Source organism: Schistosoma haematobium, chromosome 7, assembly GCF_000699445.3.
Source record: "Schistosoma haematobium chromosome 7, whole genome shotgun sequence".
NCBI classification, from domain to species: Eukaryota; Metazoa; Platyhelminthes; class Trematoda; order Strigeidida; family Schistosomatidae; genus Schistosoma; species Schistosoma haematobium.
The window spans coordinates 19,169,830-19,185,064 of NC_067202.1; the positions used below are offsets into that span (position 1 = coordinate 19,169,830).

Sequence of the window (15,235 nt, forward strand, 5' to 3'; positions counted from 1 at the left end):
TCATTTTAGAAACTAAGATCATATATACATATATAAAGTTTCAGATCTTTACGGATAAAAGAGCGAAACATTGCTTATGGCTAGAATATGCAAGTTTATTGTCGAAACAATTATCTTCTAACTGGTGGATCCCCAGTTCAGCACAAAAGTCCAATAAATAAATGTGTACTTGGTAAATAACTTACATAAACTAATAAGAGTGCGTATAACAGTGAAATTTAACTATAACGATCGATAAAATGCCCTTAAGAAAACTTTCATAAATCAGAAAACAAGCTGATTTGAGCAACTTACGATGTTAAGTAGAGTGAATTACAAATTATATAGCTTTCCCTCTACTGATGCATTTTTTAAGATCACTTATCAGTTCTTTTGTCTTGAGGCCAATAAAGAACATTCAAATAACTTATAAACATCATCACTTACAAGGTTTTATATGTTTGTAAGTAGTATCCTAAACGACCTCACATGACTTCCAGGTTTCTTGGAGTTTATTGTCTTAGTGAATATATCATCTCAGAAGTATTCACTTTTACTCAAGCTGTTGTACTGTATACTATCCTTACACATCTATAAGAGCGGTTTTGGCAATCATTTCATTTCACACTGTTGAGTCGGCTTCTGAAAACTACAACGGAGCCTCCAGAGGCCCTAAAGGAGCCGAGGAGTTTCCAACCAATCAGGATATGATAGAGCTTTCTAGAATATCAACGTGGCATGGTACTATTGGACAGTAGCATAATATGCCTTTACGGATTGGCTGAATCATAAAGATTTCACAAATGCTAATATCTATAAATACCCGTGATTTTCTGTACACTTCGATTCTTACCAAATAAACACTTCTACAACTTTTTTAAAAAAAAAGAGGTGTTATATCCCCATGATGATAATAAATGGCATCAATTACTTCATTCACATATCGGTCTTCTTCAAGCAATAAACGTAAAAAATAGTTGCCAACACGTAGTTCTTCGATTAAACTTGGATAATTCACTTTAAATTCTCTATAATTCCATGAAACAAGACTTGCCTATCATAAAATCATTGAAAGTAGACAAACGAATAGAGAAAATCAATTTACGTGAAACTATAGAATTAAAAAAGAAATAGAAAGTACAACTATGTAAAATACTGTCAACCCCTCCAATGAAGAGCAGAGCATGGTAACAATTTATAGTTTCGCATTATAATATCGATAATTCCTATTAACAAGTCGGTAGAGACTATTGGGTTCCGGTAGCGTATATCAAATAAATATTATGTACGGTAAATCAGTTCAGTGAACTCGAAACACATAGTGAGCTAAGGTAATTTAAACGTGTATTGATAAAGTTGACACAATGATTATGAGCATTGATAGCGTATAATGTAAACGGTAAAGGCGATGAATAGCATTAGATATTGACGCGAAAAATCAATAAGTTGACAGGGGTTAAAAAGATATCAGTTAATGAAATAATAGTGGAAAAATGATGATACATAGTATAAAACAAAAATGAAATGGGCCTTTATTTATGAAAGTGATCTACATATCCATGCTTCACCACTGTGAGCTCCACAATTTACTATTCTGGTTATCATCAAGGTAAACTAAGTCAAAACACAATGCCAATCTATAAAGTATTTAACTGTTAAACTGATCTATGATCAAGTCTAATGATATAGACTTCAAAATAGACGATGTTGATATAATCATAATGTGTATTAGAACCTTGAATATATGATAAAGATTACTAGACTCTAGTCCTCTGATGCTTGTCAATGTTATTTCTGTTATGTCCTGATAAGCATAATGAATGGCAACTTTCGGGATCCATTTATGGACCAATACTATGCGTACATTTTAATCATATAATTGTTGAATAACTAAACTATACATATTCATGTCTCTCTTATTATGCGCCTTATTTTAACCTATGAACTGTTATTATACGATTTACCATTTTTGAATTATGCTCTGTGTATTAATCACTACCTCCCACACTCACAGCCACATTTGGTCAAATCTTGTACAAATGTTGTTTGCTATTTTATGGTATGATGTGATCTGGTTTACCTGTATATAAACCCAGTATGATTGAAATACATGATTCATATCTCAGAGGCTGAGACTGGTGTTCTGGACTTAACAGGCAGGGCTAGGCGAGAAGCAAAACCGATAAGAACTCTCACATGACCACACGTATACAGCCACTATCATGTAAGTGTTTCTCACTGTTTTCTCTAGGCAGGTGTGTTGTTTACGAAATTGAGGGACGAAAAGCAAATGTCCGGTACTTTAACCGAGTCGATGGACATGATAGATCCACATAAGGGAGTTGGAAGACCCTCATTTCAAACTAATGGTGCACATGAACTCCAGGATCCTGAGGGAACAATTAGCGCTGGCTATCATGCAACTGCATCTCCTTACGTTACTCCACTGCCTTGTGGATTAGACCTTTATGTCGTAGGCTCTGGGTATGGTCCCCTAAGAAAATCACTTACTTCGGTTTGGACATCCGGGCATCATCCCGGCCCACACACAAATCAAGTGAAATGTGAGGTGCGCATATGTATTCGATACCCCTTTGTATTAATATTTCTATGTTCAAATAAATAAATAAAACACACATATAAAATACAAGAAATATATTTCAATGTTTATTGGCACAGATACGTATCTTATTATAAGTTCCATGTTACTTCAAATAATAATAATAATAATAATAATAATAATAATAATAATAATAAGTATGAATCTCCTATGATGTTGTTATATAATTTATTTCTATATGTAATTGTATAAACCTAAATATGAGTTCTTTTGTTTTTTTTTGTAAATAAATTATGTAATCATGTGAAAATCTACTAATCTAGACTTGTGAACAAGAAGAAAGATCAGACAATTGAACCTGATCATGTTTTTGTTTATCTATTAAGTTTGTTGTTGTTGTTGTTTTCTTGTCTTTTCTTTTTCTTTAAAAAGAGAAAAGAAAAGAGGAAGGAAAGTGTTGTCAAATGTTACTTTCTTTATAAAAGAAAAAGAAAAGAAAGAAAAGGAAAGAAGAAGAGAATGATTAAGTTGGTACTATAATGGCTAATTCCCCTGAATTTATGATAGAACTACGATTATTACTATTATTATTATTATTATTATTATTATTATTATGAATATTATTTAAATAAATTGACCAATCAATATCACGAAGTAATAGAAAATCTTTTAATGGTACTGGTATAGGTAATAATGGTAATGCTTCAATAAGACGAAAACCTAAACGTTGTCTTATCACTTTACGACACCATTTTTGTAATGATTTAACTTCAAGTAAACCATTATAACGTCGTGTTAAAAGATTTTGATTAATCAAATGAGAATTTTTAACTGTTGAATTGATTGAATTCGTTTCGGGAATATTATTGTTGTTCGACGATGATGATGATGATGATGATGATGATGATGATGATGATGATGATGATGATGATGATGATGATGATGATGAAGATGAAGTTGCACATACTGATGGTATACTATTTGAATTAATTGGTAAATGTGTACAAAAACAACCGACTTCAGCTAATATTCTAGCCATATCAAGATGTCCACGTTCTAATGCCATTTTAAATGGTGATTTTTCAAATGGATTTATAGATGTTCGATTATTTGATTCTGATTGAATCATTGATGTTGTAATAGTATTTTGTGTATTTTTCAATAGAGTTTGATGATTTAAAGATGAAAGTAAATGTATATTCGGTGGAAGACGTTTAGCTGGTCTATCCAAATCATAATTATATGCAAGAAATAAACGTAATAATTCTAATCGATTATATGCAACAACATCGTGTACAAATGATTCTCCCAAATTGTTATAATTATATTCGATATACCAATTACCTGTGGTAATGTATATATAAAATAAAGTTAAGAAAATATAAAAATTGATTTATGTTGATCTTTATGTGCTACACATACTCATTCTATCTGAAATGATGTTATATCACATAAAACACGTGAACATTGGTACAAGGAGGCATCAAGTAGAAATGCACTACATAAATCACTCGATTTGTGCGACGGCCGCGATACTGCCCGGATGCCTAAACCGAAGCAGGTGATTTTCTTAGAGGGCCACGCGATAAGTCTTTGACTTAGAGGTCTAATCCATAGGGAAGTGGAGCGACGTCAGGAGACTCAGTCGCATGGTAGTCGGTGACCGACAATAGGTTCATACGACTTCTCATCTTTTGGGATCCTGGAGCCCATGTGCAACATCGGTTTAGAATGAGGGTTTTCCAAATCCCCTAGGTGAACCCTCCGCGTCCACCAATCTGGTTGAAGCGCTGGAAATTCTTTTTGTCCTCTCAATCTCTTAATTAACTGTCTGTTCGCTTGAAGGCAGTGAGTAGTACTTCCCTGGTAGTGGTTGTATGCACGTAGCCATGTGAGAGCATTTCAAGAAGGAGAGCTTACTTCCCCCACCCCCGGCCATACCAGGTCATTTGGGGGATATGTATTATAACGCATTTAGTGTTTCAAAACAATACCGAAAAAAACGTATCACGGTTCTACTCAATCTGTTCAGTGAATGTATAAATTCTATTTTATAAAAATTACATGAATGCTATCTCCTTTACAATATTCACATGTGTTTTATTGTCATTCTCGTTGTTTTGAACACTGTTGGGTCCCGTCGGAAATCGGACTATTTAGCTGCCTTGTTCGTTTTATATAATTAGTGAGGTATTCTCAGATAAGGACTCACATCAATAAAGGGAAACACTGATCATAAAACTGTATTCACTGAGAATCTTTAAAAGTGTTGTCTATCATCATTAATTCTGATCGTAAACCGAGGATCAGGTGTTCAATATTATTATCAACTGAGGACGTTGACAGTTCGACTGGGCATGCATCATCCTAGCAACTTTTATAGCCCGAAATGAAACGCTTGATTCAGCGAGACTACAAATTATGAACGAACCAATCAGGTGTAAGATAACAGGTCTCGGATTTTTGTGCGAAATTCACTCATCCATTTTGATAAATACAGTTTTGGCATTAGAGCTTATCTCAATTCGTGTTGAAAACCCGAAATCTAATTCTTAACCTTGATCATCAACTGCAAATTATAGTTATAATTCCTCACACAGGTTGATAAACGTCATTCGGTGCTGTTTATTAAGTGGGAAATCTCAAGGTTAGTCGCTCAAAGGTTATCCATAAGTTATAGTCTCACCCTTGACTTATTAGAAAAGAAACCGGTCTCGTTCAAGGTATTAACCTTGCTGTGAAATCAATAGCATCCTAGATTTGAATGAAAAATCATGAATCATAGAGACTGATATCATTGATGCAATGATTGATTGACTTGATCCAATCGAAAACTAACTTAATAAATTAAACTATATAATACAAGATGAATGATCTAAGAAGATCTTGATGTCAGAATAAAACACTGTGTACCCTATTGTTAAAGAGTCTTAAAGTAGAATTATACAACTATCCTGTATATCATCTAGTAAAGAGATTACTGATTTACCTGCTCTTAATAATATTTCTACAATATGTATATAATTCTTTTTCACAGCAATATGTAAAGCTGTATCACCAGTGCAAAAATCTCTTTTATACAAATCAATATCTTTATGTTTTATCAATAAGCTAACAGCTTCTCGTTGATTATATGATACAGATTCCATTAATGGTGTTAAACCAATTTGATTTTGTGCGTTTAAACGTGATTCGGCCTGACAAAATAAATGAAGAAAAAGAAGAAGAGACATTAAATGACACTTATGTAATAACTGAGTAATGAACTATAATAGTACAAACTTGTAATGACATACATTGTCATATTTGACCATAAGGATAACGATTTGTGTTGCCTAAGGTTGTCAAACATTGACTAAACCATTTATATATTTGCCCCTGTTGTATTTTGTGATAGGTAGTGATTGTTCGTGTGTGAAATGTAATGGCATCTGAGACCAATCTATTTACATGATAAACCAGGGCGGTTAATGTCAACATGGGTTACCTTTGGTATTGTCATGAGATTATTCTAGCCTTAAAAAGGTTGGTAAGAGTATTTCTTATTTTGTATTTATAAAATCCCACTAATTGACTTTTAGAATGCCTAGTTATCGTTTGTGTTCAATAATCGTTGTTGTTTAATTATTATTGTGATGAGTAGAGAGATTGTGTAATTATAGAACAAAATTCTAGTAATCGATATTCTGGTACAGTGATAATAATTCAGTTAATGTCACCATCTTAAAACATCGGCTCCAGTACCTTGAATGTATTCCGTGAAGGTTGTTCAGTGAGTAAATCGTTTGGTGTGAATGACATGTGAAATTAAGTTTTTCTTCCAATTAAATAACATGTATTCATATCTTAAGAAGGGTTATAGATGCTTGAGTGTACAACATAGTAAATATTTCTTCATATAGAAAGTTACTGAATGGTTAATGTTAAATACAAGTAAATTCAATTCATACAAATCTAACTTTAAATAAATCACATAAAATGTGGTATATTGAGAAATCATTTTTTAATTTAATAGTTGCCGACTGTTGTTGCTACCTTGACGTGGTGGTCGGGCTTACATATCGTGATGAACCAATCGAGCTACATTGGCTGGAACAATCGTTCCTCCAGGTCCTAACATGTCAGACAGGTCGGTTGAAGGACGGTAAGATTAAAAACGGCAAACCCAAGGTCCGAAGACGAAGCCGTACTGTACAGAGGTGTGACGGCAGTAAGTTGTTTCCTTCAGACAACCAGCATAACAGCGATGCTGTCTTTTCACAAGAATGAGCGGGGTTAGAAAATGTCGACTCTAAAACTGCACACTTCGCCTTATCCCACGGATATCCGTCTCCAGCGGTAAGGTCTCAATAAGTACGGAGCTAACAGGAAAACTGCTCATAAAAGGTCGTGTATGACCGACCTCAAGCAGTTGTTTCTTGGACACTGCGGTCACGCTCTCAGGTTACTAAGACCACCTCTAACCCAATTTCCTTTTCAGGTGCCTCCAGAACAACCCTTCCACGGTGTGGGCAACCGGGAAGTGATAACAGCCCTCATACCTCTAACAGCACTCAAGACTGTCTGACTGAATTAAATAGTTGAATTCATGGGTCGATTAAAGCTAGACCACCATGGAAAATCTGAAAGCACTGGACGGCCGTTTCGTCCTAGTACGGGACTCCTCAGCAGTGAGCATCCACGATCCTGCTCGCTGGATTTCAACCCAGGACCTATCGGTCTCGCGAGCGCTAACGCTTAACCTGTAGACCACTGCGTTGACATGCAATGGTGTTAATATCTAACTTTAACAAATTCTTCTGAGAAGATCATTTTTGGATTCATTTTGAGAGTCAGATAAATCTTTATCAATAGTCTTCACCTTTTATAATTCATGCCTTTTCTCGTACGTTCATCAAATTAGCGTGTAGATTTAGTTTGATTTTATTAGAAGCAGTTAAGAATTCAGATTGTGAGCGTTCAGTATGCAGACTTATCAAAGAGATGGTTAGTTAATAACATGCTATAATTATCACATTACAATATCATCAGGATTTCATAACACTTGATGACTGAAATAACATTTCCATTCATATACATCAACCTAACGGAATTCAAACTGTTAATTCTTATATATTCAACTTATCACTACAAATTTATTATAACAAAATAGAATAACTCACTTTAATTAACATTCTAGTTATTTCTGTAGATCCTTGTCGACAAGCAAAATGTAATGCTGTTTCATCATTACGATCTTTTACATTTACATTAGCACCAAATAGTAAAAGTCGTCGAACAGCCCATACTTTACCACTACGTGCAGCTTTCATTAATGGTGTTTTATTTGTAATATCCTAAAATAGTTAAAAACAAATATGAATTAATGTAAAGATGATTAAAGAATTTCATCTATATATAATTTCCTCACACTTAGAATTGTTAGGTTCAATGATTGATATCTCCATAAACTGATATCGACAGGACTGAACTTACGATAATAAAAAGAACTGAATATTTGTTATATCCTAGTTTATGAATTCCCAATGGAGTACATATATCAGTGATCCTACATAAGATCGATTCGATAAGTAAGAAAAGATACTGAACTTGAGAGTTGAAAAGAGGCAAGGAGTAAACGAAACTGTTCCACAGTGTAGATACTTATGATTATAGATCACATAATACTGCACAATTACATATTAAAAGAGGTTGTTTAATCTATATTCTTATGTGTGAAAGAGGGACATCTATTTCAAGTGGGTTGCATTCCACTTTTAAGTCTCATTATAAACTGTCATTAGTGTAAAGCAAGCCAATTCAGTCAATAAAAATAAAATAAAGAAGAGAATGAGCCTTTTGGGTTTCATTTCTAATCATTATTAAATACAATCACAGTTGATACGAACTAGACTCAGAAATAAACAGTCTCTTTTAATAAAGGTTAGTATTCATAAGCAGTGACGTTTAAAGTGATAAGTACTGGATTCAAGTTTCAATGTAAACCTCAATACTGGAATGGGTAGAAATGTTATTACCCAGTCACAAACAAGATGAGACGTGTATTCCAGGATTCGATTGCAAGAAACAATCCAAATACACTAAAAGATAGAAATAGTTCTAAAGAATTCATGTTTCTATGGTGACATTGTAGTGAACAAGAACACGAGCGGGTGGCAATCGAATGTATTTGACACAAAATTACAGAGCATCTCAATAAAATCTGAGAACCATATAATAAATAGTTTATTTGCAAAATATCAATCCATCGTTTCAAATTTGACTGTTCTTTTACAAATATCAGCTCATTGTCTCAGATTTCATTGTTCATGCGTTTTCATACCAATTGTGTTCCGTTCCCGTTCTTTCCTTATCGATCTTCTACTGAAATACATTTTATGCCTGACCACCGTTATATACTACTTATGTGGATATAAGTAACCCACACCACAACATTAGCAATGAAATGAATAAATCTTTCACATGTAAACAATAATGAACTCCCACAAAATTAATCAAACAGTCTTAATATTTATATGGATGCATGGTGAATAAAACAAACCAGCTGTTATATCTAGAGCTTAGATTCTTAATATACCGCGTATGAATTCAGCACTCGGACGGTGGAACACTCCCAAGTCGCAAATTAGAAGACAGAAGGCAAGTGCAGGAATGTTATTCCAAACAGTGTCAATTATAGTACAAAACTGTCAGGTATTTATAGTGTTTAGTAAAAACAAAATCATTATTATAGTTATCCGATCCGCACACAGGGAGTTATGAGTATTTGTCCAATAGAGAAGCTACACGTAGGGATTCTAGAATATTCTCACCCAAAAGATGATCGGATGGAATATTTCCGGCTCTTTCTGAGCTTCCTAGAGCTTCTTCGAGTTCACCCGTGGACTGTCCTCACACCAGCCATACATTTGTTGAATAGGAAGAGACTGTATGTTCTGAAGATACTATGATCATAACTCTTTTAATGTGAATGGTGTATTTTTTATCACGTAATCAGAGACAAATGTGGAATTGAATTTAGAATTTTAAACCCTTGTTACTTTCATGAAAAGATACATGGTCTTCATTCACTGTTTTCAGTTAGTTATTCTTTCAACTCCAACCTTATTGAATCCATATATCATCTAATAATAATGAGAATGGTGTTCTTAGTGCATCCCATCAAACATGGTCAATCATGATAAAGTTGTTGACTGTTAGCTTGGGTCAAGCTACAAGGTGTGTATACAACTTGTTTAGGGTCCGTTAAATAATTGCGACTGATGGTTGGGAATATTTAAGGATGATTCAGAATCAATCATACTGGCGTGAGTATATTATTCGTTTGCCCTTCTTAATTAAAGTTTCGAAATAATTTTTACACTTTTCGCACTTCCATTTCATTCTCTCAATGTTTGCTCTTCCTAAATGACACTGGCATTACTATCATTGCAACTCCTGTAAAAACAGCACAGGATAGGTGAGATCTTTGGGGGGACCTTGACCGATCTTTCTGCTTTACAATATTCCTCTATCAGTTTCTTCGTTGCATCATGTAGTTGTTTCATATTTCCTTCTCTTGAAGCTTTTTTCGATGTCCTTGCTAGCTCTTTCACGTATTTCTGCTTATCGGCTCAAATGCTCTTCTCCACTTGCTTGTTTGTTCCTGTGTATTCAGCTTGTGCCTTGACTTTCTCTGTTCTTGTTCGGTTGTAGTTAATTGCAGTCTTCTTGTTCTTCCATTTTTGTATCCTATCAAGCTTTCCATAGAGATCCATTCCTTTTGATGATATTTCCTGTTGTTCAGAGTTGTCTTGGATTTGTTGAGTTTGTCAGCATGTTGAAGAAGTCCGTATTGAACCTTTGTGGTGCTGTTTGTCCAGATGTCCAGCTCTTCTTTAGCTTCGGTTTTAAATTGGCCACAACTAGGTGGTGATCTGAAGCTATGTCAGCTCCTCTCTTGGTTCTCACATATTTCATTGTCCTTCAAAACTTTTTATTGATGCAAATATGATCTATCTGGTTCCCTGTGGTGTGGTCAGGTGAGATCCATGTAGACTAATGTATACGTTTGTGTGGAAATATTGTGCCCCCTATGACCAATTTGTTGAATGCACACAGATTTACAAATCTTTCCTCATTTTCGTTTCTCTCTCCCAGTCCATTTAATCCCATGATATCTTAATATCCGTTGTTGTCTGTTCCGACTTTGACGTTTAGATCTCCCATCAGAATGGTCAGATACTTGGTTGGGCACTTCTCTATGATTGATTGCAGCTGCTTGTAGAATTGATCTTTAATGTCGTCGTTGCTATCATTGGTGGGTGCATAACATTGGATAATATTCTTTGTGATCCCCTCCTTCATTGTTTTGATTGATGCTTTGATAATTCTGGATATGTGAGATTCACATCCTACAAGTGCATTTCGTGCTACTTTGGACAGCATTAGAGCAACTCCCAGAGTGTGAGGAGAATTTTTGTCTTCGTGATCAGAATACAGCAGCATTTCTCTTGAATCTATTCTCAGCTGTCCAGCTTGGGTTCAATTGGTTTCACTTGTGTCGAGTACCAACAAGTTGTACCTCCTCATTTCCGCCGCTATTTGATTAGTCCTCCTGGTTTTTCACATTGTCCGGACGTTTCGTGTACCTATAAAAATTGTTGCTCTGGTTTTTAGAAGGGGCAACGACCTCATGACTTCAGAAGAATTTCGGCTTTCACTATGAGGCCTCATAGTTTTTCCTCCAACTTGGAGGACAGAATTTAGGTGGTTTAATTTGTTTACTCTGGTTAGCGCTCTTTACCAAAATTGTTTTCTATGGGATAGGGTTGTTGGCTCCATGTTCAACTCTCCCTCTTAACCCATTCTTGTGACCGGCAGTGACTTTAGAAGAGCTACAGAAGTTTCCATAGAAATATATTGATTAAAAATAGTCAACATGATATGTTAGATGTTAATTCTTTACTTATTGATAAAGAAAAACAATCTTTTTCAGTAAATATAATGAATGCATGTATGAATTCGACCTCTTTTTTACAGCACTATTATTGAACCTGTTAACCCATAGATTAGCTCACAATTTTGAATATATTATTGAATTAACAAAAGATATAAAGAAAGATATTTATATCATCAGTAGTAGAAATAAATAACTAGTATTAGTAGTAGTAGTAGTAGTAGTAGTAGTAGTAGTAGTAGTACACACGCATTCTTCAAAGCCTCCTGATATATGAGATAACTATATTGACGCGCAAGTCTCATAAATTGGATCGTTTGACAGAACCAGGGTAACTGATCAAATTATATTATCTAGGTTAGTTGTAACTATTGGTACTTGACTTTAGATAGTGAGACTTTCTATGTTGTATTTGTATTCACTTTCTAAATAGCTGAGGCGATGAAAGAGTAGTTTATAGTGACTAGTTGAGATGAAACACCATAGTACATAGATCAGAATGTTTTCTTCGGATTCACTTGCTTAATGATATCATGTGGATATGATTATCGACTCCAAAACCAAGTCAATAATGACATAGTTTATTCACGAATGATGCGACTGTTTATAATTGCTGTCGATTCATGAATTATTGTACAGATGGGAAGCTCCTCCTATACTCAAGCCAAAACAGGTGACTTTTCTTGATAAATATTACTTTAATCTTCGGACTAAATGTCTAATCTATGAGGCCATGGATCAATGCCAGGAGATACAGTCCTAAGGTAGCCAATGACCAGAATAGGTTCAAATGCCATTCATTCTGGTGATCATTTACATCACTACTTTGAAATTAGGGTTTCCTTACTTCTGCGGGTAGACCCTCCGCACCTATTAACTCAGTTTTGTAGGTTGGACGTCCACTTTCGCTCATCTACTTTCAATAAAAGAAAGTCAATATGACTCACTTCAGTGTATATATAAATCTGAGGCAACATGAAAGGATTTGGAAAAAAAGAAAAAACTTTTCACTCTCAGTCTTACAAGAAAAATTTCGGGGACATTATTAGTACTTTACCATACTTTACTTTATATTCATTATATACTAAAAATAATTTATTGGATTAGTGATTATCTTTATACTGGCATAGCTGTTTATTGATAGGTCACTGTCAAGTTACTTGAACATATTATGTTCAAACTCGTTTCTCAATAGTTATCTAGTGAAGTATCCAAGTCAAATTAAGCCGTGTTGATGTTTTTATGTTTAATTCTAATATGAGGTTTGATTTGATGCCTTTCATAATAGAGAATTTGAAAAGAACAAAGCTATTAATCAGTTTGTTTGTCAACTGATTACAGACTATTGAATCGAACTAACAACGGAGAGAACATACTTAAATTCATATGTTAATGGTTCATTCCCTAAGTGTATAAATAAGAAAATTTAGTCAACGTAGAGATCTGTATCACTGGGAATAACGGAGACATTCCATCTAGCATATGATCCTTACTATATGAATCTGAACTTCCTTGTTAACAAATCCAGTTGCTTTGATAATCCTAATTTTTTTTACGTATGATTAGATTACTTCTTTGCAATTTTCAAAAATTCCCATATTATGAATTACAACAATATATAAATAAACGAACAATTAGATCTTCGGAGATGCGCACTGATGAGGAGTCTCACAGTAGGACGAAACGGCCATACAGTGCTTCCATGTTTTCCATGATGGTCTATCTCCTAATTCACTCATGATCTCAACCATTGAAACTACTATAATATCTACAAAACACCCTTCTGATATGAAACATAATAAGTGAAAAGTACAAACTGGTAATGTACTAGTTGTGATAAGAATAATAAAGGCTTGAATCAATGTTTCATAATGGAAAATAGGTCAATGATTAGAAAAAAATATAGACATTGTAATAACATTCATAGAAAGATTATAAGATCACGTAATAAGAAATGTTCAGATAATTGAACCGTGAAGCATGTATTCGAAAAACGAAAAGGGTGGGAAGGGGTGAAGAATTGGATTGTTAGCTTGAATTCCTATAGATTCTGTTATGTGTAAGAGGCGATATACGAACCCCATAAAGAAAACTAGTAGTAATAATATAAATCACATTAAATGACCTATTTCTATCTACTACATTACCGCTATCCATCAAGTGCGATAGTGTGGTGTTTGCTACTTATATTAACATAAGTAGTATATGATGTTGGTCGTGAACAGAAAGTCTGGCAGCAGAGAGACAAGAGGATAGAACAGTAAAGAATGGAAACAGGCTGCAATTTGTATGAAAATGCAAGAACAATGAAGTCTGAGTCATTTTGAGACAAATGATGGACATTTTGCGAACTAAGCGTTTACTTTGTGATTGTTAGATTTTACTAACAAGTCCTGTATTTTGTGTTAAATGCATTCGATTGTTCTCCACTGGTGTTCTTGTTCACTACAATAGAACGAAGCTGCATATTGTTTTGACTGTACCTTTTCTTAAGCACGAAGGGTGGTGTTCACTAACTCGTTGGCTCTGCTGTCTGGTTATGCATCTAATACTTTCGTATATGCATATAAATATTACTGTATAATTAGAGTAAAGTTTGGTGAGGATTTAATTGGAAACAATCTTGTCCGCCTATATATGTTAATCTATTTGTTTTGATACTGTTCATTCGAATGTTATTTTTGACATAAATCAAAGTTAGCTGGAGAATCATTAAATTCAAAATCATTTAGATTTCGCAGTATGAATGATACGTTTTAACTAACTAGCATATTTACAATCTCAATCAGTTTGTAGTATAGAAAACCAGTCGTTTCATTGCATATTGGATGTGCTTGAATCTTATCACTTTAAATGTTTTAGTATAAACTAATGGATTGTGGTCATTATCATCGTTTACTTGTTGTCACTTTGTTTAAAGTAAAAAAGAAATATTCTTCGATAGTCAGTTTACCAAGTTTGTAGAATTCTATTGATTAACATTTGGGTCACGTCTGTTATTTTTAATTACTGGCAAGAATTTGTCAATTTAACAAAAACAAAGTAGGTCCTGGGTTCTAATCCCACTAACGGGATGGTCGATATGCACTACTGAGGAGTTCTATACTAGGATGAAATGGCCGTCCAATGTTTCCAGGTTTTTTTATGGTGGTCTAGCTTTAATTGACTCGTGAATTCAACTATTAAAAAAAACAAAGTACTCATTTCATGACGTATTGTATGTATGAACTTATGAAATGGAATCAATGATAAATGTTTGTTATTTTACGATAATCAACATAAAAAGGAGGAAAATTTATATTTTTCAAATAGAAAACATTCCCTTCATTGAATTGTTATTCATTATTTTAATGAGATATTACTCACAATTGATTAATAGGTAATATAAGTAATATATATAATAGGGAAATTTAATTAAGTTCTTTGATAAGTGAGTCACACTTCATAAAAGAAAAGATTACTAAGATATCAAAGAACACTGAATAGCTCTTTTATTTTGATTTGAACCGACAAGTTAGAGGCTAGATGAATATTTATTGATAAAACAGAATGTAGTTCAGTAAAGTAAGATATGTAACTGATGCGAGTGCTTATATAATTTATATACATAGCTTTGGATCATCCATTTGCATCTTAAAGTGTGTTCTATAACCTGAACTATCATCTTGTTTGGTCTTTAAGTGTTTAGCCTACACCACATTTCATCCTACTTGGATTTCGTTAGATGGATGTTCCTGGATCTTTAGTGTTGATTTTTA

The 15,235-nt window shown here is 34.0% G+C and overlaps 1 protein-coding gene across 1 annotated transcript in view; it reads right to left on the bottom strand.

The window, feature by feature from the left end:
* Positions 1-2,650: 2,650 nt before the first annotated feature.
* The window catches only part of MS3_00009764 (uncharacterized protein), a 31,115-nt gene continuing 18,530 nt past the window's right edge, over positions 2,651-15,235 (bottom strand). The window contains exons 6-8 of the mRNA XM_035733920.2: positions 7,702-7,875; positions 5,529-5,736; positions 2,651-3,883 (exon numbers count right to left, since the gene is read on the bottom strand). Coding sequence (XP_035590246.2) covers positions 3,063-3,883; positions 5,529-5,736; positions 7,702-7,875 — 1,203 coding nt within the window. The 3' untranslated portion in view covers positions 2,651-3,062. The remainder of the gene's footprint in view (positions 3,884-5,528; positions 5,737-7,701; positions 7,876-15,235) is intronic.